This window comes from Orcinus orca, chromosome 5 (assembly GCF_937001465.1).
Source record: "Orcinus orca chromosome 5, mOrcOrc1.1, whole genome shotgun sequence".
In the NCBI taxonomy this organism is placed as follows: Eukaryota; Metazoa; Chordata; class Mammalia; order Artiodactyla; family Delphinidae; genus Orcinus; species Orcinus orca.
In genome coordinates this window covers 90,679,931-90,706,069 of record NC_064563.1, presented here as the reverse complement: position 1 = coordinate 90,706,069, position 26,139 = coordinate 90,679,931, and the positions used below count along the sequence as shown (strand labels likewise).

At 41.2% G+C, this 26,139-nt stretch overlaps 1 protein-coding gene across 8 annotated transcripts in view; it reads left to right on the top strand.

The window, feature by feature from the left end:
• Positions 1 to 25,157, top strand: part of TMPRSS7 (transmembrane serine protease 7) — a 57,016-nt gene extending 31,859 nt beyond the window's left edge. For 6 of the 8 annotated variants that reach the window (XM_049710311.1, XM_012533862.3, XM_033432175.2 and 3 more), the window contains 9 exons: positions 7,831 to 7,937; positions 11,080 to 11,216; positions 13,676 to 13,783; positions 15,877 to 15,987; positions 16,780 to 16,896; positions 18,193 to 18,364; positions 21,152 to 21,420; positions 22,960 to 23,096; positions 24,888 to 25,157. In XM_049710311.1, coding sequence (XP_049566268.1) covers positions 7,831 to 7,937; positions 11,080 to 11,216; positions 13,676 to 13,783; positions 15,877 to 15,987; positions 16,780 to 16,896; positions 18,193 to 18,364; positions 21,152 to 21,420; positions 22,960 to 23,096; positions 24,888 to 25,058 — 1,329 coding nt within the window. In that variant the 3' untranslated portion in view covers positions 25,059 to 25,157. The remainder of the gene's footprint in view (positions 1 to 7,830; positions 7,938 to 11,079; positions 11,217 to 13,675; positions 13,784 to 15,876; positions 15,988 to 16,779; positions 16,897 to 18,192; positions 18,365 to 21,151; positions 21,421 to 22,959; positions 23,097 to 24,887) is intronic. The other 2 variants (XR_004484474.2, XM_033432172.2) reach the window with 2 other exon arrangements.
• The last annotated feature ends 982 nt before the right edge of the window (positions 25,158 to 26,139 follow it).

The window sequence follows — 26,139 nt, the reverse complement described above, 5'->3', positions numbered from 1 at the left end:
GAGTCTGATTCCTCCAGCTCCGTTTATTTCCCTCAAGACAGTTTTGGCTATTCAGGGTCTTTTGTGTCTCGATACAAATTTTAAGATGATTTGTTCTAGTTCCGTAAAAAATGCCATTGGTAATTTGATAGGGATTGCATTGAATCTGTAGATTGCTTTGGGTGGTATAGTCATTTTCACAGTATTGATCCTTCCAATCCAAGAACATGGTATATCTCTCCATCTGTTGGTATCATCTTTAATTTCTTTCATCAGTGTCATAGTTTTCTGCATACAGGTCTTTTGTCTCCCTAGGTAGGTTTATTCCTAGGTATTTTATTCTTTGTGTTGCAATGGTAAATGGGAGTGTTTCCTTAATTTCTCTTTCATATTTTTCATCATTAGTGTATAGGAATGCAAGAGATTTCTGTGCATTAATTTTGTGCATTGATTTCTGTGCATTAATTTTGCAACTTTACCAAATTAATTGATTAGCTCTAGTAGTTCTCTGGTGGCATCTTTAGGATTTTCTATGTATAGTATCATGTAATCTGCAAACAGTGACAGTTTTACTTCTTCTTTTCCAATTTGTATTCCTTTCATTTCTTTTTCTTCTCAGATTGTCATGGCTAGGACTTCCAAAACTATGTTGAATAATAGTGGTGAGAGTGGACATCCTTGTCTCGTTCCTGATCTTAGAGGAAATGCTTTCTGTTTTTCACCATTAAGAATGATGTTTGCTGTGGCTTTGTTGTATATGGCCTCTATTATGTTGAGGTAGTTTCCCTCTATGCCCACTTTCTGGAGAGTTTTTATCATAAATGGGTGTTGAATTTTGTCAAAAGCTTTTTCTGCATCTATTGAGATGATCATATGGTTTTTATTCTTCAATTTGTTAATATGGTGTATCACATAGATTGATTTGTGTATATTGAAGAATCCTTGCATCCCTGGGATAAATCCCACTTGATCATGGTGTATGATCCTTTTAATGTGTTGTTGGATTCTGTTTGGTAGTATTTTGTTGAGGATTTTTGCATCCATATTCATCAGTGATATTGGTCTGTAATTTTTTTTTTTTGTATTTTCTTTGTTTTTGGTATCAGGGTGATGGTGGCCTCACAGAATGAGTTTGGGAGTGTTCCTTCCTCTGCAATTTTTTGGAAGAGTTTGAGAAGGATGGATGTTAGCTCTTCTCTAAATCTCTGATAGAATTCACCTGTGAAGGCATCTGGTCCTGGACTTTTGTTTGATGGAAGATTTTTAATCATAGTTTCGATTTCATTACTTGTGATTGGTCTCTTCATATTTTCTATTTCTTCCTGCTTCAGTCTTGGAAGGTTATACCTCTCTAAGAATTTGTCCATTTCTTCCAGGTTGTCCATTTTATTGGCATAGAGTTGCTTGCCATAGTCTCTTAGGGTGCTCTGTATTTCTGCAATGTCTGTTGTAACTTCTCCTTTTTCTTTTCTAATTTTATTGATTTCAGTCCTCTCCCTCTTTTTCTTGATGAGTCTGGCTAATGATTTACAAATATTTTTTATCTTCTCAAAGAACCAGCTTTTAGTTTTATTGATCTTTGCTATTGGTTTCTTTGTTTCTATTTCATTTATTTCTGCTCTGATCTTTATGATTTCTCTCCTTCTGCTAACTTTGGGTTTTGTTTGTTCTTCTTTCTGTAGTTCCTTTAGGTGTAAGGTGAGATTGTTTATTTGAGATTTTTCTTGTTTCTTGAGGTAGGCTTGTATAGCTATAAACTTCCCTCTTAGAACTGAGTTTTCTGCATCCCATAGGTTTTGGATCATCGTGTTTTCATTGTAATTTGTCTCTATGTATTTTTTTAATTTAATCTTTGATTTCTTCTGTGATCTCTTGGTTATTTAGTAATGTATTGTTTAGCATCCGTGTGCTTGTGTTTTTTACTTTTATTTCCCTGTAATTCATTTCTAATCTCATAGCATTGTGGTCAGAAAAGATGCTTGATATGATTTCAATTTTCATAAATTTACTGAGGCTTTATTTGTGGTCCAAGATGTGATCTATCCTGGAGAGTCTTCCATGTACACTTGAGAAGAAAGTGTAATCTGCTGTTTTTGGATGGAATGTCCTATAAATATCAATTAAATCTATCTGGTCTATTGTGTTATTTAAAGCTTGTGTTTCCTTATTTATTTTCATTTTGAATGATCTGTCCATTGGTCTAAGTGAGGTGTTAAAGTCCCCCCAATATTATTGTGTTACTGTTGATTTCCTCTTTTATAGCTGTTAACAGTTGCCTTATGTGTTGATGTGCTCCTATGTTGTGTGCATATATATTTATAATTGTTATATCTTCTTCTTGGATTGATCCATTGATCATTATGTAGTGTCTTTCCTTGTCTCTTGTAACATTCTTTATTTTAAAGTCTATTTTATATGATATGTTTATTGCTACTCCAGCTTTCTTTTGATTTCCGTTTGCATGGAATATCTTTTTCCATCCCCTCACTTTCAGTCTGTATGTGTCCCTAGGTCTGAAGTGGGTCTCTTGTAGACAGCATATATATGGGTGTTGTTTTTGTATCCATTCCTCAAGCCTGTGTCTTTTGGTTGGAGCATTTAATCCATTCACGTTTAAGGTAATTATTGATATGTATGTTCCTATGACCATTTTCTTAATTGTTTTAGGTTTGGTTTTGTAGGTCCTTTTTTTCTCTTATGTTTCCCACTTAGAGAAGTTCCTTTAGCATTTGTTGTAGAGCTAATTTTGTGGTGCTGAATTCTCTTAGCTTTTGCTTGTCTGTAAAGCTTTTGATTTCTCCATCGAATCTGAATGAGATCCTTCCTGGGTAGAGTAATCTTAGTTGTAAGTTCTTCCCTTTCATCTCTTTAAGTATATCATGCCACTCCCTTCTGGCTTGTATAGTTTCTGCTGAGAAATCAGCTGTTAACCTTATGGCAGTTCCCTTGTATATTATTTGTCATTTTTCCCTTGCTGCTTTAAATAATTTTTCTTTGTCTTTAATTTTTGCCAGTTTGATTACAATGTGTGTCAAGGTGTTTCCCCTTGGGTTTATCCTGTATGGGACTCTCTGCACTTCCTGGACTTGGGTGGCTATTTCCTTTCCCTTGTTAGGGATGTTTTCTTCTATAATCTCTTCAAATATTTTCTCGGGTCCTGTCTCTCTCTCTTCTCCTTCTGTAACCCCTATAATGCGAATGTTGTTGTGTTCAATGTTGTCCCAGAGGTCGCTTAGGGTGTCTTCATTTCTTTTCATTCTTTTTTCTTTATTCTGTTCTCCAGCAGTGAATTTCAGCATTCTGTCTTCCAGGTCACTTATCCGTTATTCTGCCTCCATTATTCTGCTATTGATTCCTTCTAGTGTAGTTTTCATTTCAGTTATTGTATTGTTCATCTCTGTTTGTTCTTTAATTTTTCTAGATCTTTGTTAAACATTTCTTGCATCTTCTCGATCTTTGCCTCGATTCTTTTTCCGAGGCCCTGGATCATCTTCACTATCATTATTCTGAATTCTTTTTCTGGAAGGTTGCCTATCTCCACTTCATTTAGTTGTTTTTCTGGGGTTTTATCTTGTTCCTTCATCTCTTATATAACTCTCGACCTTTTCATCTTGTCTATCTTTCTGTGAATGTGGTTTTTGTTCCACAGGCTGCAGGATTGTAGTTCTTCTTGCTTCTGCTGTCTGCCCTCTGGTGGATGAGGCTATCTAAGAGGCTTGTGCAAGCTTCCTGATCAGAGGGCCTAGTGGTGGGTAGAGCTGCCTGTTGCTATGGTGGGCAGAGCTCAGTAAAACTTTAATCCACTTGTCTGCTGATGGGTGGGGCTGGGTTCCCTCCCTGTTAATTCTTTGGCCTGAGGTGACCCAACACTGGAGCCTACCTGGGCTCTTTGGTCGGGCTAATGGTGGACTCTGGGAGGTCTCATCCCAAGGAGTCCTTCCCAGAACTTCCGCTGCCAGTGTCCTTGTCCCCGCGGTGTGCCACAGCCACCCCTCTCTTCTGCAGGAGACGCTCCAACACTAGCAGGTAGGTCTGGTTCTGTCTCCTATGGGGTCACTGCTCCTTCCCCTAGCTCCCAGTGCACAGACTACTTTGTGTGTGCCCTCCACGAGTAGAGTCTCTGTTTCTCCCAGTCTCCTGTCAAAGTCCTGCAATGAAATCCCGCTAACCTTCAAAGTCTGATTCTCTAGGAATTCCTCCTCCCCCAGGTTGGGAAGCCTGACATGGCTCAGAACCTTCAGTCCAATGGGTGGATTTCTGTGGTATAAGTGTTCTCCATTTTGTGAGTCACCCACCCAGCAGTTATGGGATTTGATTTTACTGTGATTGCGCCCCTCCTACTGTCTCATTGTGGCTTCTGCTTTGTCTTTAGAGATCATGTTTCTCAATGGAAATCATGTAAAAAATAATTTGTGACTTGTAAAATATCTTTGCATTTAATGAAAATGACGAAGAACTGCATGACCTAAGTAACAAAAATATTGACTCAAGTCATGATAAAACCTTTTCTGCACAAGAGTTAATTTTATCATCCTCATTCCTTCTTAGTGACTGGTTTGATTTCCAAATCTACTGAAGAACAATCAATTCCCTTCTCAAACTCACTTCTAGCTGAGTTTTTAAGGTCTTATTTATCTGAGAAGGATTAACTCTTGCTCCAACTTAAAGCTCATCTGATTCTTCTCCCAAGCTCTCCTGTCTGTTCAACAAATGTTTGTTGAATGTCTGCTGCATGTCAGTCACTGTACAGGGATGCCTAGTAGCAAGGTTACCAAAGTCCTTCTCTCACAGAGCTAACAGACTACAGGGCAGGAAGGAGATATTAAATCAATAAAACCAAAAAAGGACTTTGTGGTTATAATATGTTGTCTACATTTGTTTAGTACTTCAGTGTTTTCAGCACACATAATTTTATTTGCTCTTCAAAGCATACCTCTGATGTAGGAGCAATATTCTGGTCATTTTATAGATAAGGAAACAGAAATGGGGACAAAGCATTTGCCAGAGGCCACTCCAATAGTAAGTGACCCATGTAGGATTAAAAGGGATCATGCCCCCTCCATAAATAAATTCAACAGCCTCTCCTTTTCTGGGCTCCTTAAGATGTTCAGCTTCCCTATCTGTCATAACATTCACTTATCTGAACATTCATCTCCCTCTCTCTTCCTTCTTTTTGTTTTCCAAATAATCAGTTTTGTTTTAGAGTCTTAGAAGAAAAAGTAAAGCAGTCCCTTGAGTTGTTTTATCACAGATGTCATCAGCCCAGCACCACCCAGTTAGGTCCACCAGACATAAGCAGGGATCACTGTGGGCCATGCAAGTTCACCTTCTCATATCACACAGGAAATAGATGGGATTCCCCAGAAGGGAGCCTCTCTTCCATGCTTCTGTGGCAAGCATATTTGCCAAAGAATTTTCCAGTGCTCATCTGAGGTGGGTTCTTGTGTTGTGTGTACATGTGTACACAACCACTGGCAAGTTAGGGGTGACCAAAAGTAAGGTATGTCCTGCATTTTGTTACCATCACTGACTAGAGAGATATTTAAATACAGCAGGTCCAGATCAGAAGAATTCCTCTCCTTACTTGGTTAAAGTTCCCAAAACAAAGGTACAGCATTGGGCAGTGGGAACAGAGAATACAGAACATAGAGGGAAATAGCGTACTTAGTAGTTTCACGTTTCTCGTTCATTTGTTGAAATAGCTTGCAATCCTTTGTGAAACTGCACCTCATCCATCCATTTATCAAAGACGGTAATATCAGTAGAGTCTCTTGGCCAATCTGAGCACGAAAGTAGAATAGTGTATGATTCTGTGTCAGCGGAATCAGTGTGCAAGGGGACATATTTCCTTTCACTGTGGAGAGGCTTTTTGCTTGGGGTGCATATAAATCCATTTTGTTTCAGCGCTCTGGAACTCAGTGAAAATGCCCAAGCAAGCTTCTTGGTGGAGGATTGCATTGGAATATGTTCTCATGCTATAAAATTTAATTGATTCCTTAAATATACTTACTATCTTTCAGTTCACATCTTTTTTTCTTTTTTTTAATGTGAAGAAATAACCAAATGACAAGAGTGAAAAAAGTGTGATATGTGTTCTCATGAGCCTTGTGAGTCTTATGGTGAATGAAAGACAATCCTGTTCCTCTGGGGTTCCCGACATGGGTTTCCAGGCAGTGCTGAGAAAAGCGAGGCCTTCAGAGAAATGCAGGACTGGTTTGAGTTTCTGGTCTGCGTTGGGAAATTTGCTTGTCTTTGGTTAGTCTAGGTTTCTTCTTCTATAAGATGGGAATCATACTACCTGCCTAACCATGTTGTTATGTTTAAATCGGTCATAAAGTGCCCAATCCATTTCCTCTCAAAGGTAGACTAAGGCGGGAGAGGAGCTATATTTAAACACAAGTTAGAAAGAAGTATACCATACAGCAAAGAAACTATAACATAAAATATGATGGCATAACTGAAAAACCAAATGTCTGTCAGAGCAATAAAAGTCAATGGACAAAACTCATCTGTTAAAGGGATAAGACAGTAGGATTGAATTGCAAAGTATTACCTAACACTTAACTGTATGTTGTTGTTAAAAGACAAAATGAATTTAAAAAGTGATTTAGTAAAGTTGAAAATAAAAGGATGGGCAATATCATACTAGGCATATGTAAGCAATCAGAAAGCAAGGATCACAGCCTTAATGCCAGACAATGCTGGAATTACGGCGTTCAGTGGGAAAAGGAAGGCAATCTGCAGTGACAAAGAGGGCGATCCACATAACGATCTAATTACTACAATTATTTATGCACCAAAGGATATAGTGTTAATACTCGTAAAACCTATATGAAGTACAAAGAGAAATGGAGAGTGCTTCAATAAGAGATTTTCCTTTCTCTTGGTTCATGACAGAGACAGTGGGGGACAATAAATAAGGCTAGGAAGAGTATTAAATCATACAAATAATGAGTTTGGTAATATATATAAACAGAAATTACCCTTTTAAAAAAATGACCTTGGGGCCTTCATAAATTTGATCCCAACAAAATTGTTAGTAAATTAAAAAATTAAAAGCTATACTGCAATAAATAATCTGTTATCTAACTCAGATAGAATTTAAAACCTTGAAAATAGGGAAGCCAAAATTCTGCTCCCTGGAAATGTAAGAACTCTCTCTTAAATAATTCCTGGGCTAAAGTGAAAATTAAAACAAAAATTATGGCATATCAGATGTGATGTATGTGCATGTCATACAATGCCACAACAAGGCCAGTTGCATTGCGTGTGTGTACGTGTGAGTGTGTGTGTGTGTATGCGCTCACTTGTGCACGTACCACATAAGTAGCTGCTTCCCTTGTTTGATCTCTTCAGAGAAGATGTAGGGATGACTCAGAAACTTCTGAAATACCAAGGTTTAATATGAAGAGGATGCTGATTCATTCCTCCTTTATCTAAAGAATCAGAATAGTGCCTTAAATAAACTGTCATTATTGTCATCTAAGGAGGAAAGTGTGTAAACTTGCTAACAAGTGGGTGTTTTCAAAGTTAAGCTCACTTACTTGGAGGAAACTGAAACCTAGAGGTGATCTAATGTATCTATCTCAGCTCATCACACTGGGGCATCACAGCTGCTCCTTGAGCACAGGGTGGGCTGGGGAGGCAGCTCACTTCCTTCTCTGTTGTGCTCTCCTCTTCAGGTCAGTTTGTTCAGGGGAGCTGGTCTACCCCACCAAGGGCCACAGGGCACAGAGAATAAAATGCCCTTAAAATAGCAAGCCCAAGGAATGAGGTCTGAGTAACAAAATCTTAGTCTGAAACATATTCTTCAATTGAGTCATTTTTCTGACTTACGTTTGTTTTTCATAGACTCCCCTATCAACTCTCGGCATAGCACTGAAATTCCATAACTATTCAATAACCAAGAAGAGTTTGAAAGGCTGTGACCACGGATGGTGGGAAATTAATGAGCACATGTAAGTGGTTTCCATATGTGAAGAATCTAATGAAAAGCCTCACCCAGTAGTTCAAAGCCTTGGATTCCTTTCCCCCAGAGAGTCTGCACTTTACTACTTACAGACAGGGGAACTGAGGACTACAGGAGTTAAATAACTTGCTCAAAGTCACTCAGCTCATAAGAGATTAACCCAGGATTCAAGTCCTTATGGCTCCCAAGTCCCTGTTTCCATCACTGCTCTGTACTGCTGGGCTATGGATGTACACGCTCTATACTTTACAAAAATAATTGGCAGAAAAACCATTGCAGCCATGGAGGAAAATAGTAAATAGAAGTCCTGATGATTACAAAAGCTAGAAACCATTAGCCAGTTCTGTGCAGTAGGAGAAAGAAGCTGAGAGAAATTTAGGCACCTGGGCTTCCCGAACTGATCTAGAAGGTCCTTACTCTCTCCCTTAATTCATCCTTTAGCTGTTGTTACTGTTTACTTGCTTCTAAAGTTATAATAGGTCTTGTATTAAAAAAAAAAAATACAGGATGCCCTGTCTTTGCCAAATAGCTTCTCAGTTTACTTTAAGGAAACTTTTGAAGTTAGCCTGAGGGACTTGTCTGCTAATTCTTTGCTCACAGCTATTCCATGAATGAAACCTTCCCTTTCTAAATGATTTTCCTGAACAACCTTCTTTGATTTCATTTAGACTCTTAGATGACTTGCTAAATAGTCATTGATCCTAGAATCAATGACTTGGAATAGAATTTCCCTGATTTAATGGTTTTCTTGGATCCATTATTAACATGTGGCTTGTACTCCTTTTGGGAGTATTTTTGAATCAAGGGTCTATTAAGTAGGAGGCAGAAGACCTAGGTTCAAATTGCAGCCTTGCTGTTTAGTAGCTACATTAACTAGGACAAATTATTTAATCACTTTGTCAGTCTGTAAAATGAGGTAATGAGGTGGGGTTTTTCGGTAAGAATTCAATGAAATGATGCTTACCACACACCAGAACGTCTTAGCTATGATTAATATGATTAATAGGATTGCTAAGGAAATGACATTGGATGCATAAATACTATGGAATGTGCCCCAAGGCTTTAAAGATACTGCATTTTGGTATTTAATTAGCGGTCCAGAAAACAAATCTATTGTAAGCTTGTATGCTTAAAATAAAGCAGTGCTTTGAAAATGAGATGCTTTTTCCCCCTAAGTAGCAACCCCTGCCACCCATGATGTATTGCTGCCAAAATATGAATAGTTTCCTCCTGCAAATACCAGGAAAGCTCTCTGCCCTAAATACTTTCCCTGAAGGACCAGCTCTTCATTTTGTCTTGTGGGTTGGCTGAAATTCTATCAGATTCTTTTGATACTAGTTGTACCCATGGGATTTAAAATGCCAGCCCTTCCCATTATCTGTCCTTTTCATTAGAAAGGCTCTGACTGAACTAATTCCTGGCACCTTGCTGCTAAGGTTAGCCTAAAGGCTTTGGGTCTGTCATGGAGAAGGGAGAAAAAGTAATGCTGAGACCAGGAAGCCTAGTGATCTTGAATTCAGAGAACACAGGGGTGGGGTATGAGTGCTCAGGGCAACTAGAATGCAGTATACAAACCTGAAGAAATGGACAGCCTTCCTAAGCTTTTGTCCAGCAAAGTTCCGGAGGGCAAGGCTATTGGTGCGTTAGAAAGTGCTAGGGTTTAGTATCCGGTGAACTGGGTCCTAATGCTGCCTCTGCTTACTAGCTATTTGAACTTTAACAAATTACTTCACCTCTTTATGTCTCAGTTTTCTTACCTGTCACATGTCTGCCCATGTAAACTAACACTTGCTGGGTTTCTCCAATCTCTCGCTTTATTTTACTTTCATTTCATAAACCACCACTATGCTCCATTACATACTGTCCCCCTGTAAACTCCAGCCCAAGCATGGTTTCATGCTTGACCCCTTTCCTCTTAACTCCTCTTTAATGTCGAAGTGAGGCTAATCTTTGCAAGAAAACTCTAGTAAATATTAATGGAGAATTCCAATAAAAACTATGAGATACAGATAACAATCATCATGATTTTAGAATGCAGGCTTCTGATCCCAAGATGACCAACTAGAGTAGACTCTGGCCCCAAGAACTTGACTAGGCTTTCATGCACCTCTCAGATGCTGGCTTCCGCTTAGCCAGGTGGCCACCTGCAGCTGCTGTCTCTTCCTCATATCCCAGGAGCTGGTCTATCCGCCGATCAGCTCCTGAACTTCAGCCAATTGCAAAAGATTCGTCCTGAAATATACGTGAATGCTTTGAACTGTAAAATGATAGGTTATCCCCGTGCTCTTCACACTGAATGCCAACATCTGATCCATGAAATGTGTGGTTCCCAAATGCTTTGGGGACCTGCAGTGATGGACGTTAACAGATTCCAGTGGAGGACGTCCCCCTTCAAGCCTAGTGTCTACTGTTTCCCTTTGAGAAACAATAGACACCTGGGAAAGTCTTGCTCACACAAGGCAGAAGCCTAACTCACCATGGGCCCCAGTGTAATTGTACTTCATGTTCCACTAACGGCAGTGCTCATGCAAGGATTACTAATAGGAGGGACATTTTCTCCTACGTGATGCAAAGCAAAACCAAGGTAGGGGAATATTGCAGATAGACATCACTATTTTGAAATTTTGCCAAGGACAAGCCCTGAAGTGCATATCAGAGTTCAATTTAGATTGAAAGATTGTTGTCTTTTGCTTTAAGTGTTGCTGGAATTCTCTGCATGTTTTCAACCTGAGTTCATGGGTTCCACTCTGCCCTCTAGAGAGGTTTGTGGCCAGAGTAGGCAATTCTTTTTTTTTTTGTTAGGCAGTTATTTATGTTCAAAGAAGAGAGAGGCCTAGGAGAATTAAACCTGTATTTCTTCTAATTATAAATATTGGTGAGGAAAGCAACAGGTAACAGATAGTTGGTAGTAACGCTATTGTTTTATTTAGCAGAGGAGAAAATCAAGGGGACAGAAGTGACTCAATGACAATCACTTAGCATAGGATGGATAACTACCATCAGCTCTACCATAAGCATCTCCGTTTATGAAGCTCAAATGACCAAAGTATCAGTGAATTCGCTGTTGACAGAAGACAGGAATGCAGTTGACAGGCCCTCATGCTGTGTGTCCCCCTACCCTCACTCCTCAGGTACTGCGGCTCCTACATGGATCACCAGACGATTTTCCGAGTGCCCAACTCCTTGGTTCACGTTCAGCTCCAGTGCAGTTCAAGGCTTTCGGACAAGCCACTTTTGGTGGAATATGGCAGTTACAACATCAGTCAACGTAAGCCGGGGATCAGCCCCTTAGAAAACCGTAATGAAGGGTTAAACAGAGGCTAACACTTTATTGACTCTAAGGGTTGAGAATTTAAGGAATGGAAACTGCTTCTTTATTTCTGCTATTGACTAGTATACTTTTATAATAATACTTAAATAACTATATAGTAAGAACAAAATATATGATAAATACTACATACAATTATGTATTTATTATGCTGAAGTTTAAATTATAGAAGAAATAATATCGTTGTTTGTTACAATTGAAAAATAGTTTCTTACATTATTCCTGAAATATAGGACAATTTCTTGATTCATTGTTCTTCTTGCTAACCATAAGCTTTTGTAAATATGAGGTTTACGCCAACATTTGATGGATCGGAGGGCAGCAGTTGCAACTCACTGTGGCTTCTGATGCATAGAAGGACTGGTCTTTCAAGGAGAGTCCAAATAGTGGCCTGCAGAGTGTTGAACTTCACACTGAGAACTGCTGGAACAGTGGCCAGGAAGCGGTCAGCAGAAAAGGCAATGTCTGAGGGAAGTCATTAGTGCTGGAGAGAGTAGATACTGACTCAGGAAATTCTCAACCCGTTTTTTTTTTTTTTGTCTTAAACGGTAGTCTCTGAGGTTTAATAATCTAATTGTACTTTTTGTAGTAGAAATTAAAATATATGACAATTCAAATAGGAGGCTTTCGTCTGTATTCCACCTACAGTCACTTCTCCTGCCACTGGGATGCCACTCTGTGTTTGGAGAAACAGTGATTGTGTCTCAACCCATTTTAAAAGGAGGAAAGTAAGAGTTGACCACTTAGGAATCCATGAGGTTAAGTCCTGAGAGAAAGCTCAGTTAGACCCTTCCTTCTTTGCCAGTGCTAACATACCTGCTTCCGGATTCAGAATTATTACACTTCTGAATATCAGAATATTATAATTCCCATCAATGATACAGGTAACTAGTAAGCCATCTTATTTTTAACTCTTATTTCAAACCGTGAGTATTTCCTAGGAGCTCATGCTCTCCATCGTGTGCCGTTGAGTTAGTGGTTGACTTGACCATGCACCCTCCCCATTCTTTTGCACGAAGCACAGGCTAGGTAGCTAATAAAGAACAGAAATTTATTTCTCACAGTTCTAGAGTCTGGAAGTCCAAGATCAGGGTGCCGGCATGGTTGAGTGAGGGCCGTCTTCCGGTCTCAGACTTCTCGTTGTGCCCTCGCATGGCAGAAGGGGTGAGAGTGCTCTGTGCGGCCTCTTTTTTTTTTTTTACATCTTTATTGGAGTATAATTGTTTTACAATGGGGTGTTAGTTTCTGCTTTATAACAAAGTGAATCAGTTATACATGTACATATGTTCCCATATCTCTTCCCCCTTGCATCTCCCTCCCTCCCACCCTCCCTATCCCACCCCTCTAGGTGGTCACAAAGCACCGAGCTGATCTTCCTGTGCTATGCGGTTGCTTCCCACTAGCTATCTATTTTACGTTTGGTAGTGTGTATATATCCATGTCACTCTCTTGCTTTGTCACAGCTTACCCTTCCCCCTCCCCATATCCTCAAGTCCATTCTCTAGTAGGTCTGTGTCTTTATTCCTGTCTTACCCCTAGGTTCTTCATGACATTATTTTTTTCTTAAATTCCTTATATATGTGTTAGCATGAGGCCTCTTTTATAAGGCAGGCACTCATCCCATTCACGAGGGCTCTGCCTCCATCACTTATCACCTCCTGAAGGCCCCACTTCCCCCTACCATCACCCTGGGCGTTAGGATTTCAACATATGAATCTGGGGGCTGGGGCACACAAATGTTTAGACCACGGCAGAGAGAAAGGACTTATTAGTACTATCATGTTTAGCTGTAAGCCCAGGATTAAAGATTCCATTCCAGGGAATGGATCTTTGATGAGTAGCCTGGTTGAAGTGCCCTAGGAGTCCTGAGTTTTGAAACCAGTCATTAATCTCTCTAGGTCCAACTTCTAAGATCAGTGGTTCCTAATACATTTTGCCATAGAGATCCCTTGAACATGTAATTAAAGGCACCAACCCTCAGAATAATGCATCTGGTCATAGGGGATTCAGAAACACCAGAAGGCCATTTAAATTCCCCGGAGATTCTAAAGACTGCACACTGGGCATACTGGACTCAAAGGCAGCTTCCAGCTTTCTCTTGCTCCAAGTCTGGGATAAAGCCAGGTTGCTGAGTCAGGGATGGAGGTGTAGGAATTTGTACGTGTGACCTGGCTGCAATGTCGACTCAGAGCTTCTGGTGGATTAGTTTGATTTCTTTGTTCTTAAATACTCCTTTTTGGTCTTTCAATTACCAGCTATAGCTTCGCTTTGATGGAGAAATCGTATAATTACTACCGCTATGTTGCCACTCAGCCACTTAAGGATTCACATTTCTTTGTTAATGTGGTCTGGTGACTTTTAGGGACCCACACAGATTTCCTATGTCTTATTGTCTCTAGCCTGTCCTGTTGGATCTTTTAGATGCTCCTCCGGTTTATGTGTCCCTCAGGCCCAGCGCTGTGATGGAGTAAATGACTGCTTTGATGAAAGTGATGAACTCTTCTGTGGTGGGTATTTAAGCTTTTACTATGACTTTCTTAGGAATAAATAGCTTGTCAGGACCACTGTTGCTGCTGATGCATATCCTGGGTCTTTGTAGCTGTTATCTATTGCCACATAATAAACTATCCCCCAAACTCAGTGGCTTACGGCAATCGTTTGTCCTGGATCACTCATCTGTGTGTTGTCTCAGGTAGGACCAATCTAGGCTGGGCTCAGCTGGGTGGCACTGTTTTAAGCTGTGGAGCCTCCTGAGCTTGGCTCTTCTCAGGTTGAGGTTGGTTCTACTCCTCATGGTTCTTTTTCTTGTTGAGCTAGTGGCCTGGCCCTGGCAGTGGTAGAAGCAAAGGAGGGGTGACCAAAAATATAAGGTTCCTCTTAAGTCCTGGGCTTGGAGTTGGCACACCATCACTTGTGTCATATTCCATCGGTCAAATAGCTGAGGCCATAGTCAAGGGGCAGGGAAATTTATTCTGCACACTTTGGGGCCGTGGCAAGTGTGGGGATGCATAATACTATCATAGAGAATGAGGATCTATGGTTAGTAAGTCAAGCAGCCACAATCTTAAACACAGTCCTATTTTAAAGCATGGATCTTCCCTCTAGAAAGAAGTTCAGAATCTGCAGAGAAGTAAACACTTTCAGCGTGCTCATTTATGGAGCACAGGTGTTGAGAATAAAAGAATTGATTTTTTTTTTTAACCTGTATAGTTTGCATCAACATCACATTGGTAATAACTAAGTGGTGGGGTATTGGATATTCTTATTTTGGGCAGAGAGTCTCTGTATTGGTTTTTCATTTCTATTTGCACCTAATTCCTGAATCTATCTCCAGTTTCAGGGAGCAAAATGGGGAGAATAGTTCACTGGACCATATGACACCACTGGCAACACTTTCTCCTAAAGATCCAGAGTTTAATTCCAATACAATTGCAATGATGAAGCTATTTAATCTTTTTCATATTTTGGAGAAATATTAAAGTTAATATAACTAGCTGAAAAATTATGTTCATAAAAAATAACCTGTAACTCTACACCTTTTTTTTTATTGACAAAACAAATTAAAACCCTCTTAACTTAGGCTTCATTAACAATTTAAATCTATAGGGTCTTCTATTTCTTAAGAAAATAAATACCATTGTATAGTGATTGAGGTTGCTTTTGTTTCTTATGTTATTTTTATTCCCTACTATTATGCTCCAAATGAAAGTGACTACTGTTACTTTGTAACAAGGACTGTGTTTTAGTAATTATCATATCTCATCATGCCATGTTGGGAGCTATTCTCTAGGAGTTGACTAGGTACTAGATACTCTCAGAGTAAATAAATGAACTATTTCAGGGCAGCAACGTCCTCCCCCCTGATCCTCACAAGGCATACCTCTGAAAAAACAGGAGCAGATAACAAAAATGATAACTTTTCAGAAAAACAGAAATACCTAAGGAATTATACCTTCTAAGAGTGCTTGCTACTATATTGTGTCTGTCACTGGTCTAAAAGCAATTCCCGAAAATATTCCAAAGAAGAAAAATTGTAACAGATTTACACTGGTATTTCCTAGTTCAGGGAATGAGTGTCTCAGGGTAAAATAATTTTAAAGAGAGTTTTCCTTACCAATAGACTACAAGTCTGTTGTTCTTTAAGATCTCACATTCGTTAATCTAGTCAACAAACTTTTAGTGAACACCTACTATTTGATCAGGCGCCTGAAGAACAGAGATGAGTAAAACAAAATCCCCAATCTCAGGACACTCCATTTTGTTTAGGAAGGTAGACAAGTCCAATTTAGATAACAGTTTATGATTTTTATTTTCCTTAAAATCTTATGATGCATTTAATTGTAATGAAAGAAACAAACCACCAGAGTTTAATGTATTTCTCCACAAGCAAAAGTCACATCTGACAAGCTCAAAGTGCTAAGAATTACACCAAAATTTAAACATCTGCTTTTCCTCATGGAGGTGTCAGTTTTGAGAAAACACATGTTTTGTTTTGTTTAAGTCATCTTAACCGTTTGCACGTTTTGAGGGGCACTGCTGGTCATCAGGGAGTCCCACTGATATCTCAGGCTCACGAGCTTTCTGCCTGTTCTCCTTCCAGCGACTCTTAGACCTGCCTGCAACTCCAGCTCCTTCAGGCAGCACGGCCCTCTGGTCTGCGACGGCTTCAGGGACTGTGAGGATGGCCGGGATGAGCAGAATTGCACTCAGAGTGAGGAGGAGCCCTCTGCACTTTGCTGTTCTTCTAATCAGACTCTTCTAAGCCCAAATCAAAATATCTCTCTTGGGTTAGGGCAATCGACTTGTCCCAGTTTCCCCATGGAAAATCCCAGGTCCCGGGAATCCTCCTGGGCCCAGACAAAGTGGAAGAGTTGGTCACTCTAACTGGGGTGGAGTGTGTGTGTGTGTGTGTGTGTGTGTGTGTGTGTGTGTGTGAATTCTGGAAGATTTCCCTTGCTGACTTGCTTTTAATGCTGTTTACGACTCAAGGAAACTGAGGATCGGATATAGAGGGATTTGCCAGATACTGTGATAGGGTATGGTCTATTCTAGCCCCTGCAAAAACACACACTGCCAGAGTTGTGAACAAATGTGCAGTAATTCACAAAACCTGTCCATTCCCTCCCACCCCCAATGGTATAAAAGGACTGAGTATGGTGTTTTGCTCAAAAATTTTCTTGGAGAACAAGGTAAAGTAATGGCAAAGAAGCCATGGCTTAAGCCACGGATATGGCCAACTGCTTGGCATCTCCCCTACAGTGGAAGAAAGGAGAGACTATTGGGTTGATTCTCAACTAGTGCACCTGCCTGCCTTCCTTTCAGTGGCTCTGCTGAGATGCAGGGACGGGACAGTGTGGGGTTGCTTCATTTCCCTCTGTCATGTTTCCCAGAGCAGCAAACACCGATCCTGTGGCTAAGCCATCCTTTGTGGACGGAATTCAGTGTCATTCACTCAAATCTGTCTCTGAGTAGGAAAAATTCTTTCTTTTTTGCTCACTTTTAGGTATTCCGTGCAACAACAGAACTTTTAAGTGTGGCAATGATATTTGCATTAGGAAACAAAATGCAAAATGTGATGGCGCTGCGGACTGTCCAGATGGAAGTGATGAGGAAGGCTGCAGTGAGTAGAAACATGTTCCTTCTGATCCTTTGTATTTGTTCCTCAGTTGATCTGTTTTTCATTTTTATTCCCTTCTTGGTGTAATGCCCCAGGCAGAAGTTGCCACAGGCCAGGGAAGAATAGTAAACATTGGTGAACTGAATCTGAAATGGTTTCTCAGAATTAAAAATTCTAGAGTGGATTCTGTCTTCTTTCTTGATAATAAGCATTCATGCACTAGATGTTTATATTGAGAACTTTCACTTTCTAATAACTCTAATCCAGGGATAAGCTCTTAAATAAAAAAAACCTATGAGAAAGGAAATAGGTACTGGAATGCCATGGATGACTTTGTTAATTATGCCTTATGTTGTGATCAATGTCAAGTGCTGGTTCGTTCCTTAGCTATGACCTGAGAACAGTAATCCACCCTATGTTACTATTAGTTGTGTGGTTTCTAATTGGCCATGTGCCAATTTGTTAATTATGTATCCTTATCAATACTATTTATACTGGAAAATAATTGCTCTGATAACGTTTTTCTTAACTAGGTTTTTAAAAAAAATTAATTAATTAATTATTTTACTTTTGGCTGCATTGGGTCTTCATTGCTGTGCGCGGGCTTCCTCTGGTTGCGGCGAACGGGGGCTACTCTTCGTTGTGGTGTGCAGGCTTCTCATTGCGGTGGCTTCTCTTGTTGCAGAGCATGGGCTCTAGGCGCGTGGGCTTCAGTAGTTGCAGCACTCAGGCTCAGTAGTTGTGGCTCGCGGGCTCTAGAGCACAGGCTCAGTATTTGTGGTGCACGGGCTTAGTTGCTCCGCGGCATGTGGGATCTTCCCGGACCAGGGTTCGAACCCGTGTCCCCTGAATTGGCAGGCAGATTCTTAATCACTGTGCTACCAGGTAAGTCCAACTAGGTTTTCATTTGTTTGGGACTTACAAATTCTCTCCCAAATCAGCACAACTTCAAGGACACTCTCAATTCTGTTGCATTTGGAACTAATCGTTTTTCTCTACCTAACAACCTGAACTCCACGGCTCCTGTTCTTATCAGTACAGCTGTTACTAATAGGTCCCCTCCTCCCCTCATGTGCGTTATTGTACAAAGACTCTGTGTCAAGGCCTATTTTCAGGAAGGAGGTAGTGATTTGTTGGTGCTGGTTTCAGACAGACCCGCATCTCGCCTCTCTAGATAAGCAGGGGATTTCAAATTGCTTATCTGGTTAGTCAGTTCCCAACCCAGCTCAAAACTTGACTGGATTTCCGGTTTTTCTTCCAAGTCTGCCTTTAATTCATGTGACCCTTCCTCTCCTAAAGGCTGCAGCAGGAGTCCCTCCACCCTCCACCGCATCATCGGGGGCACCGACACCCAAGAAGGGGGTTGGCCATGGCAAGTCAGCCTCCACTTTGTTGGATCTGCCTACTGTGGAGCCTCAGTCATCTCCAGGGAGTGGCTTCTCTCGGCCGCCCACTGTTTCCATGGAAACAGGTAGGGCATCTCAATTCTTACTCTGAAGTGACCACAGACCACAGACCATACACCTGCCCCCATGTTGTGGGAAGAAGCTCCCTGTTGGACACATTCAATCATTTCAATTGGTGGTTTTTTATTTTGTTTTGTTTTTGTGACATCAATTGTATGCCGAACATTCTTTTTAGGAATTATTGATATAAAGAGAAGAACACAAAGGAATATCAAGAGTGAACAGGCTTTTACCAGACTGAGAAAACAGGATAGGGCTTTCAAGTCAGAAGAAATTCTGTGGGAACGTGTGAAGACTGTGGAGTATGGGAATGTGTGGAGAACGGGTATTAAGGGATTGCTGGGGTACAGGAATCCCTATTTAGAGCGTGAAGGTAGCGATTCTGCATCCAATTTCCAGTGTAGAGCGGGGGAGGATTCCTACAGTCCCAAGCAATTCTCTGACATTAGCTGGGTGTCCTATAATTCAACTCAATTCTGACTTTGTCTACCCAGATGGACAGATTAAACAGTTTAGGGGGGCTTCCCTGGTGGCGCAGTGGTTGAGAGTCCGTCTGCCGATGCAGGGGACGCGGGTTCGTGCCCCAGTCTGGGTAGATCCCACATGCCGCGGAGGGGCTGGGCCCGTGAGCCATGGCCACTGAGCCTGCGCGTCCGGAGCCTGTGCTCCGCAACGGGAGAGGCCACAACAGTGAGAGGCCCGCGTACCGCAAAAAACAAAACAAAACAAACAAAAAAAAACAGTTTAGGGGCTCAGTCCTACAAAACTACCCCCCTCCCCCTAATTCAGATGCCAGTCCAAAGCCTAGGTCGTCACCTGAGCTTCTGACCGACTGGTTATAGAGGGGAGGTTCTAATGACCCCTTCCTTGGATTTTATTAATTTGCTAGAGCAGCTCACAGAAGTCAGAGAAACATTTTACTTGCTGGCTTACTAGTTTATTATAATAAGATGTAACTCAGGAACAGTCTGATGGAAGGCATGCATAGGGCGAGGCATGAGAAAGGGTACAGAATTTTCCATGCCTTCCTGGTGTGCACCACTCTCTCCGAATCTCCATTCGTTCACCAACCTGGAAGCTCTCCAAACCCTGTCCTTTTGGAATTTTATGGAAGCTTCCTTACACAGCCATGATTAATTAAATCATTGGTCATTGGCCATGGATTCAACCTCTAGCCCCTCATTCCTCCCTAGAAGTTGGGAGTGTAACTGAAAGTTCTAACCCTCCAATCACATAGTTAGTTCTCCTGGTGACCAGCCCCCAGCCTTAGCTGCAGTCCCAAAGTAACCTCATTAACATAACACAAGACACATTTGCCCCTCTCATCACTTAGGAAATTGTTTTAGGAGCTCTATGCCAGAATGTAAGGAAAACCAAGTATATATTTCTTATTATAAATCACAATATCATGGGGGGGATCATGAAAAAGTCCATTAGGGTTGTCGTCCGAAGGGCTCTGTCTGCCTTTACTAATGGGGTTATTATGGGGCAGACACTCTACCAGCTAAGGGTGAAAGGGAAGCTCAGAAAACAACTTCACTAAAAAATAACCTTATTTGGAATCTATTGGAGCTTAGGTACAAAAATATGCCATTCATTTCTCATTCAGAATTTTTTAAAGTGGAGTATTTCAATGAATTTATACAATTAGAGTATTTGTTTCTCCTGGAAGTTACAGGATTCACGTTAATGACTAAAACGGCTACACTTCTGTTCCACCATTAGTCTTTTATGCTAAGAAACTGCTCCAAGTAATACGTGGCCCTCAATACTTCCCTGGGTCCCCAGTGCTGCCCGTGAGATGTCAGCTAAGCAGATAAGGGGCCACACTCTTTGGGGTCTGTCCTTATTTTTCTTCCACAGCTTCCACATTCTCTTCACCCCACCAGAGCAAAGCTGCTGCACCCATGGAGACAGAAACCTCAGGTGGAGGTTACAAGACCCTTGGTGACTTCATGCCAGCCTAGCGGGGTCAGGGTTAGAATTCTGGAAGGGCTCATAGGGAGTGAGACCCTGTGAATAGTCAAGTATGAACAGTTAGAGCAGTGATCTTTTTTTGCGGGCCTCTCACTGTTGTGGTCTCTCCCGTTGCAGAGCACAGGCTCTGGACGCGCAGGCTCAGGAGCCATGGCTCACGGGCCCAGCCGCTCCGCAGCACGTGGGATCTTCCCGGACCGGGGCACGAACCCGTGTCCCCTGCATCGGCAGGCGGACTCTCAACCACTGCGCCACCAGGGAAGCCCTAGAGCAGTGACCTTTAAGGCTTCTGGTAGTTTTCAAGAAGGAGTTTCCTTACGTTCCTGCTTGGAATACTTTGATTTCTCATCTATTTTGGTATTCATATCATTTGAATTTGGCAAAAGGATCCCCAGACCACTGTCTTACTGGCCCTGTCTGTCTCCATCGAATACCACTGTCAGCATGAATAGGGAGAAGGTAACAAATGAATTCCAGTCACTAACCATCTTGACCTGTGTGTGATTCCTGAAATACTGGTGGCAAGAAAATCGCCAGCATGTCCTTAGGGTGTGGTTGAGGACATTTTCTGGACCTTAGCTATCATTCACCAGCCCTGCTCTACCTTACTTCATCTTTGGTTTTACTGAGGAGACAAGGGAGGCTCAGAGAAGTTGTGCTCTTTGCCATGCCCATGGACAGAGGCAACGACTAAGATAGGGACTGAAAGTCAGACCTCCCTTCCTGCAGCCCTCCTCCCTCTGTGGAGTGCTCTTTTCCAAACCATGTCTGGTTCTTCAGGCCTCTGACTCCATCCTTCATTCCTTTTGTACCAGACTCTCCGACCCCACACCATGGACTGCTCACCTTGGCATGTACGTGCAGGGGAATGCCAAGTTCGTCTCCCCAGTGAGAAGAATTGTGGTCCACGAGTACTATAACAGCCAGACCTTTGACTATGATATTGCCTTGCTACAGCTCAGTGTCGCCTGGCCTGAGACCCTGAAACAGCTCATTCAGCCAATATGCATTCCTCCTGCTGGCCAGAAAGTGCGCAGTGGAGAGAAGTGCTGGGTGACCGGCTGGGGGCGAAGGCACGAAGCAGGTGTGTGTGTCAGTGAACGCCATGCCCTCCTCTCCAGGTCGTAGTAACTCGTGTTGATGTGGTACTTTAGGGTTCATGGAGAGGGTTTTTGTATATGATCTCATTGAGCCTTCTAAAACTCTGCGAGGTGGAATGGAGGAGAGTAGTATAGTTCTTGTTTTATGATGTTTCCCCTTGCCCCAAAAAGAAGCAGGACCCACTTCTTAAGGGAAGGTCTCTGAGCAAGGCACTGGATAGATAGTATGGGCTCTTTGCAAACTCAGAGGGGTTTGCTAGCTCCCTTTCATCCAAAAAAACTGACTGATTTTCATAAAGAAGTGAAGGATGCTCTGTCACACACACACACACACACACACACACACACACACACACACACACACCTTACTGTGTCAACTCATAGACAGTTGTCTGGAGGATAATACGAGTATGTCCTTCACAAGGGCAACTAACTGGCCAAGTGAATGAGAGTGAGGGCTGAAATCCAGCCTGCCCTTAGCTTCCCAGACTGCAGATTCAGGCATAGGGGGTTAAATCAGCCTAGAATTGATCCACCCAGAGGGGATACCTTTTCACAATTCTTCCACCCAGAGGGGGCATCTTTTTTCATATGCACAAAGGTCAGACTTTATGGTAGGGAAGTCCCTACGTCTGTCCTGCCAAGGATTTTATGGCCTAGGATTCTAAATACACAGTAAGGAGAAGAATCCAAAGTTTTAATCCAAAGGTTGGAGCTAATGCTTTCCCTTGATCTCCCAGTCATCTTGGATTCCCTTGCAGTCATTTCCAAGGGCTTAGGACAGATACATTTTCTGTAAGTCTTGAACCTTATCCTGGCCTTGCTTTGACACTCTCTAAAGATTCACTATGGGCAGCTTCTCCAGTGCTAACTGCCTACATTTAGTTATTGAAATCATGAAATTCACCACCTGTTTGGCCCTGCTGAGGGAAGGCAGATCACTGCTCGAACACCTATAACCTATCAGGACTGCGCTCAGGGCTTTAATTACATCATCATATATCACAAGAGGAAAGAGTCTGTTCAAACACCATATCATGGGACATTTTCTTTACAAGCATGAGTGTGTGAGTGTTTATTTTTCTGAATCATCTTAGCCACAGAGGTTAGAAAAGGAAGTGAAAGAGCTATATCCACATTGTTATGTTTTTATGGTTCCGAGGATACTCCCATATGTCAGTTAACATGCTCCACTTAAGGGACCTTCCTGACCAGTGAGCATTGGTAATAACTGTTGCTGATTCACAGTCCTAAAGGCCGGAGGTACTTGGTGAAGGAGTAAGGCACGGTAGCTCAGATGGTCGAGTCAGACCTTGGGTCTGAATCCTGCTCTGTTCCTAGCTATTCTTGTGCTACTGGTGAAGTCCTTTATCCTCTTAAGCCTCCATTTCTTCATCAGAATGGTTATCATAATAGAATTTACCTAAAAAAATTGTTATGAGGGTAAAAGGAGAAAATGAGTAAATTGTCTAATAAAGTAAATGTAATCATTACTGTGATTTCTACTTCTATGTGTTTTCCAGACAATAAAGGCTCCCCTGTTTTGCAGCAAGCAGAGGTAGAGCTCATTGACCAAACCCTCTGTGTTTCCACCTATGGGATCATCACTTCGAGGATGCTCTGTGCGGGCGTCATGTCAGGCAAGAAAGATGCTTGCAGGGTAAGTCATCTTACGTTTCCCTTGCCTAACATGTTGTACTTTCCATAAATGCTTTCACGTTTAATCTATACAACACTGGGCAATAACTCGGGCAGGGGCCTACCTTCATTCATATATTAATTATAATCCAATAGTCTGAGATCAGGAAAAGGTGATTAAATAGTAATCGGATCTGTAAAACTCATTTTCTAGTCGCCATGTATTTTCCTCCAACAATTAGGGAATGAAGTCGGCATTTATCATTCTGCCATGATTTTCTTATAACCCAAAACTGAAAAACAAAGCAGAACGCACACACGCAGTGTTTTAGGATCACTAGCTATTTCTTAGCAGTGGCCATGTACCTTCTAAAGAAACAGTGTTTTATTTACTTACTCCTTTAACGCATAGGCTGGGGGAAAGGAAAGAGGAGTGGGAGAGGTGACAGAGACACTCATTTTTATGCCTCTGGATAGGCCTCCTGACAGTGGTGAAGTTGAAGGTCATCTTTGGGGGGACATTCCTATGAGCCTCAGATTCCAATGTATGCAGATATCTATTTGATTGCCAAAGAGTGAACAGATGATTTAGAGAATGAGGAGGGCAGGGGAGCTGTTCCCACATCTTTACATAACCTTAAAAATCATCTTATTATAATACTGTAGTGACTTCTATCTTCTAAGCTCCTATTTTGTGGCAAGAGCTGTACTAGGTCCTTTACAAAAATTCATTCAAATTATTCTTTCATCCACATTTTATAGAAGAGGAAACTGGGGCACAGAGAGCCTAAGTAAATTACCCAAGGTCACACAGCTAGTTGAGCTGGGATTTGAACATTTACCTCTGTAATGCTAAAGCTACTATATTTTGGGTGCTTCCTGCAGCTAGTCGGTTCTATAGTCCTGTTCCCCATAGCCACCAGGGTTTAGAGGTTAAATTAGACTTCGTAGAGTTGGTGTGGCAACGGTTAAAATAAAAAGATCCCAGTCTCCTACTAGTTAGAATTCACCTAATCGGGTTTAGAATTGTAAGGGTGGCACCCAGGGACACATTCGGAATGTTTTTTTTATCTTTGCCTCTCAGTAAGGTGTAGCTTCAGGTATGCTCCAAAATAAGGAAATAAAAATCCAGATATTATACTTTAAATACTGAGCACAGTAGGAATTCTGTTTAAACATTGAATTATTTCAGCCTTTGCTTTTGGAGTTAAGATGTCAGAAAAGACTCTCAAGTGAGGGTGATTTCTCTGTGATAATTATCAGCTAGTGATCCTTGGGGTTTCATAATTGAACCTGGCCAGCTAAACAGGGTCTCCTTTTCTTTCTTCCTCAGGGCCATGAGCCAACACTAAAGTTGCATGACCTAGAGGTAGAAGTCAACCTACCTTCCAAGATAACCAAGCCTCAAAAGGTTCTTGTGAGGATTAAATGACCCAAAACAGTGCTTAGCACATACCAGCACTAAATAAATGTTAGCTATTATTATTATTGTCATTATTATTACTATTGAGGTTTGTTATTTTTTTGGAGGTATGTGAGAATTGTTTCCCCTGCAAGAATCTTCTAATGTCACTCTTGGCCTAAAGAATCTAGTTTCTTATGATGAATGCACCTTTTGATTATAGGAAAAATAATTCTAAAATGACATTGGAAGTTTCACATTATTTCTTGTTACTTCCCCAAACTGCATAGTAGTTAGCCAAGCAAGAACCTGTCAGAGTAGGTGTTGGCTCACAATTCACTAGACACCTTAATGCAAAATTGATGATCATGGGACAAATGTGCTTTTTACTTACATTATCTTCTTGTGTAGGGAGATTCGGGTGGACCTTTGTCCTGTCGAAGAAAAAGTGATGGAAAATGGATTTTGACTGGCATTGTTAGCTGGGGACATGGATGTGGAAGACCAAACTTTCCTGGTGTTTATACAAGGGTGTCAAACTTTGTTCCCTGGATTCATAAATATGTCCCTTCTCTTTTGTAATTGTGCAAGTTTGATTTTTGACTGTGTTTTATGTGATAGATTCTTTTAAAAAGAATGCAATAATTATCAGTAAAATGAGATAATTTTTTTCTTCTGGAACTCTCAGATTGCATACATTTGGTATTGAAAGACAGAAAGATTAATATGTATTTTATTCCCTGAAAAATTGCCTCAAGGATAGAGCTGTATTCATTCTCAAGCGTCAAAGGGCCATTGATTCAGGAATGGAAGAAAACTAATGTCATGAACCAAACCTCTAAAATAAGATAAAAAGTGGGTGAGACGCTCAAGAATCCATACCTTACTTTACGTTCCTATTCAAGGGCAGATATTTATAAGGATCCAGGCAAAACTGATTTATTGAAATAAGTTCCATTAAAAAAACCATGCCAGATCTTCAGTGTTCTAATGAAATTAAATGCATAAAAATGACTCCTTCACAAATGCAAACAAAGCTAAACTAGTTATTGACAGAGGAAGTACCTATATTTTCCTTATTTTCTAATCCAACTTGTCTAACCATATCACAGGACTTTTCTTCAGCTGTAACATGGTAATATTGTGTACAGAGAAACCATCAAACAACTAACAAAACTTATTTGTCAATTACTAATTAGTAATCTTCACTAAAATGATAGAATGAAGCATTGTGGTAGTTGGATTGAAAGCACTTACGGGGGATTTAAGAAAATTGTGGCAATGCTGGTCAGCAGTTGAAAGACAAAGGAATTTTTGGATGACTGTTTTTTTTGTTTTGTTTTTTTTTGCAGTACGCGGGCCTCTCACTGTTGTGTCCTCTCCCGTTGCGGAGCACAGGCTCCAGACACGCAGGCTCAGCGACCATGGCTCACGGGCCCGGCTGCTCCACGCCATGTGGGATCTTCCCAGACTGGGGCACAAACCCGTGTCCCCTGCATCAGCAGGTGGACTCTCAACCACTGTGCCACCAGGGAAGCCCTGGATGACTGTTTTGAAAGTGAAAATTTTCAGAATATTATCATCTGACTTCTGATCCCTTTATAAAACTCCAAAGGCCAAAACTTTCTTTTATTATCAGAGCCGTGCAATACCTAGCATAGTT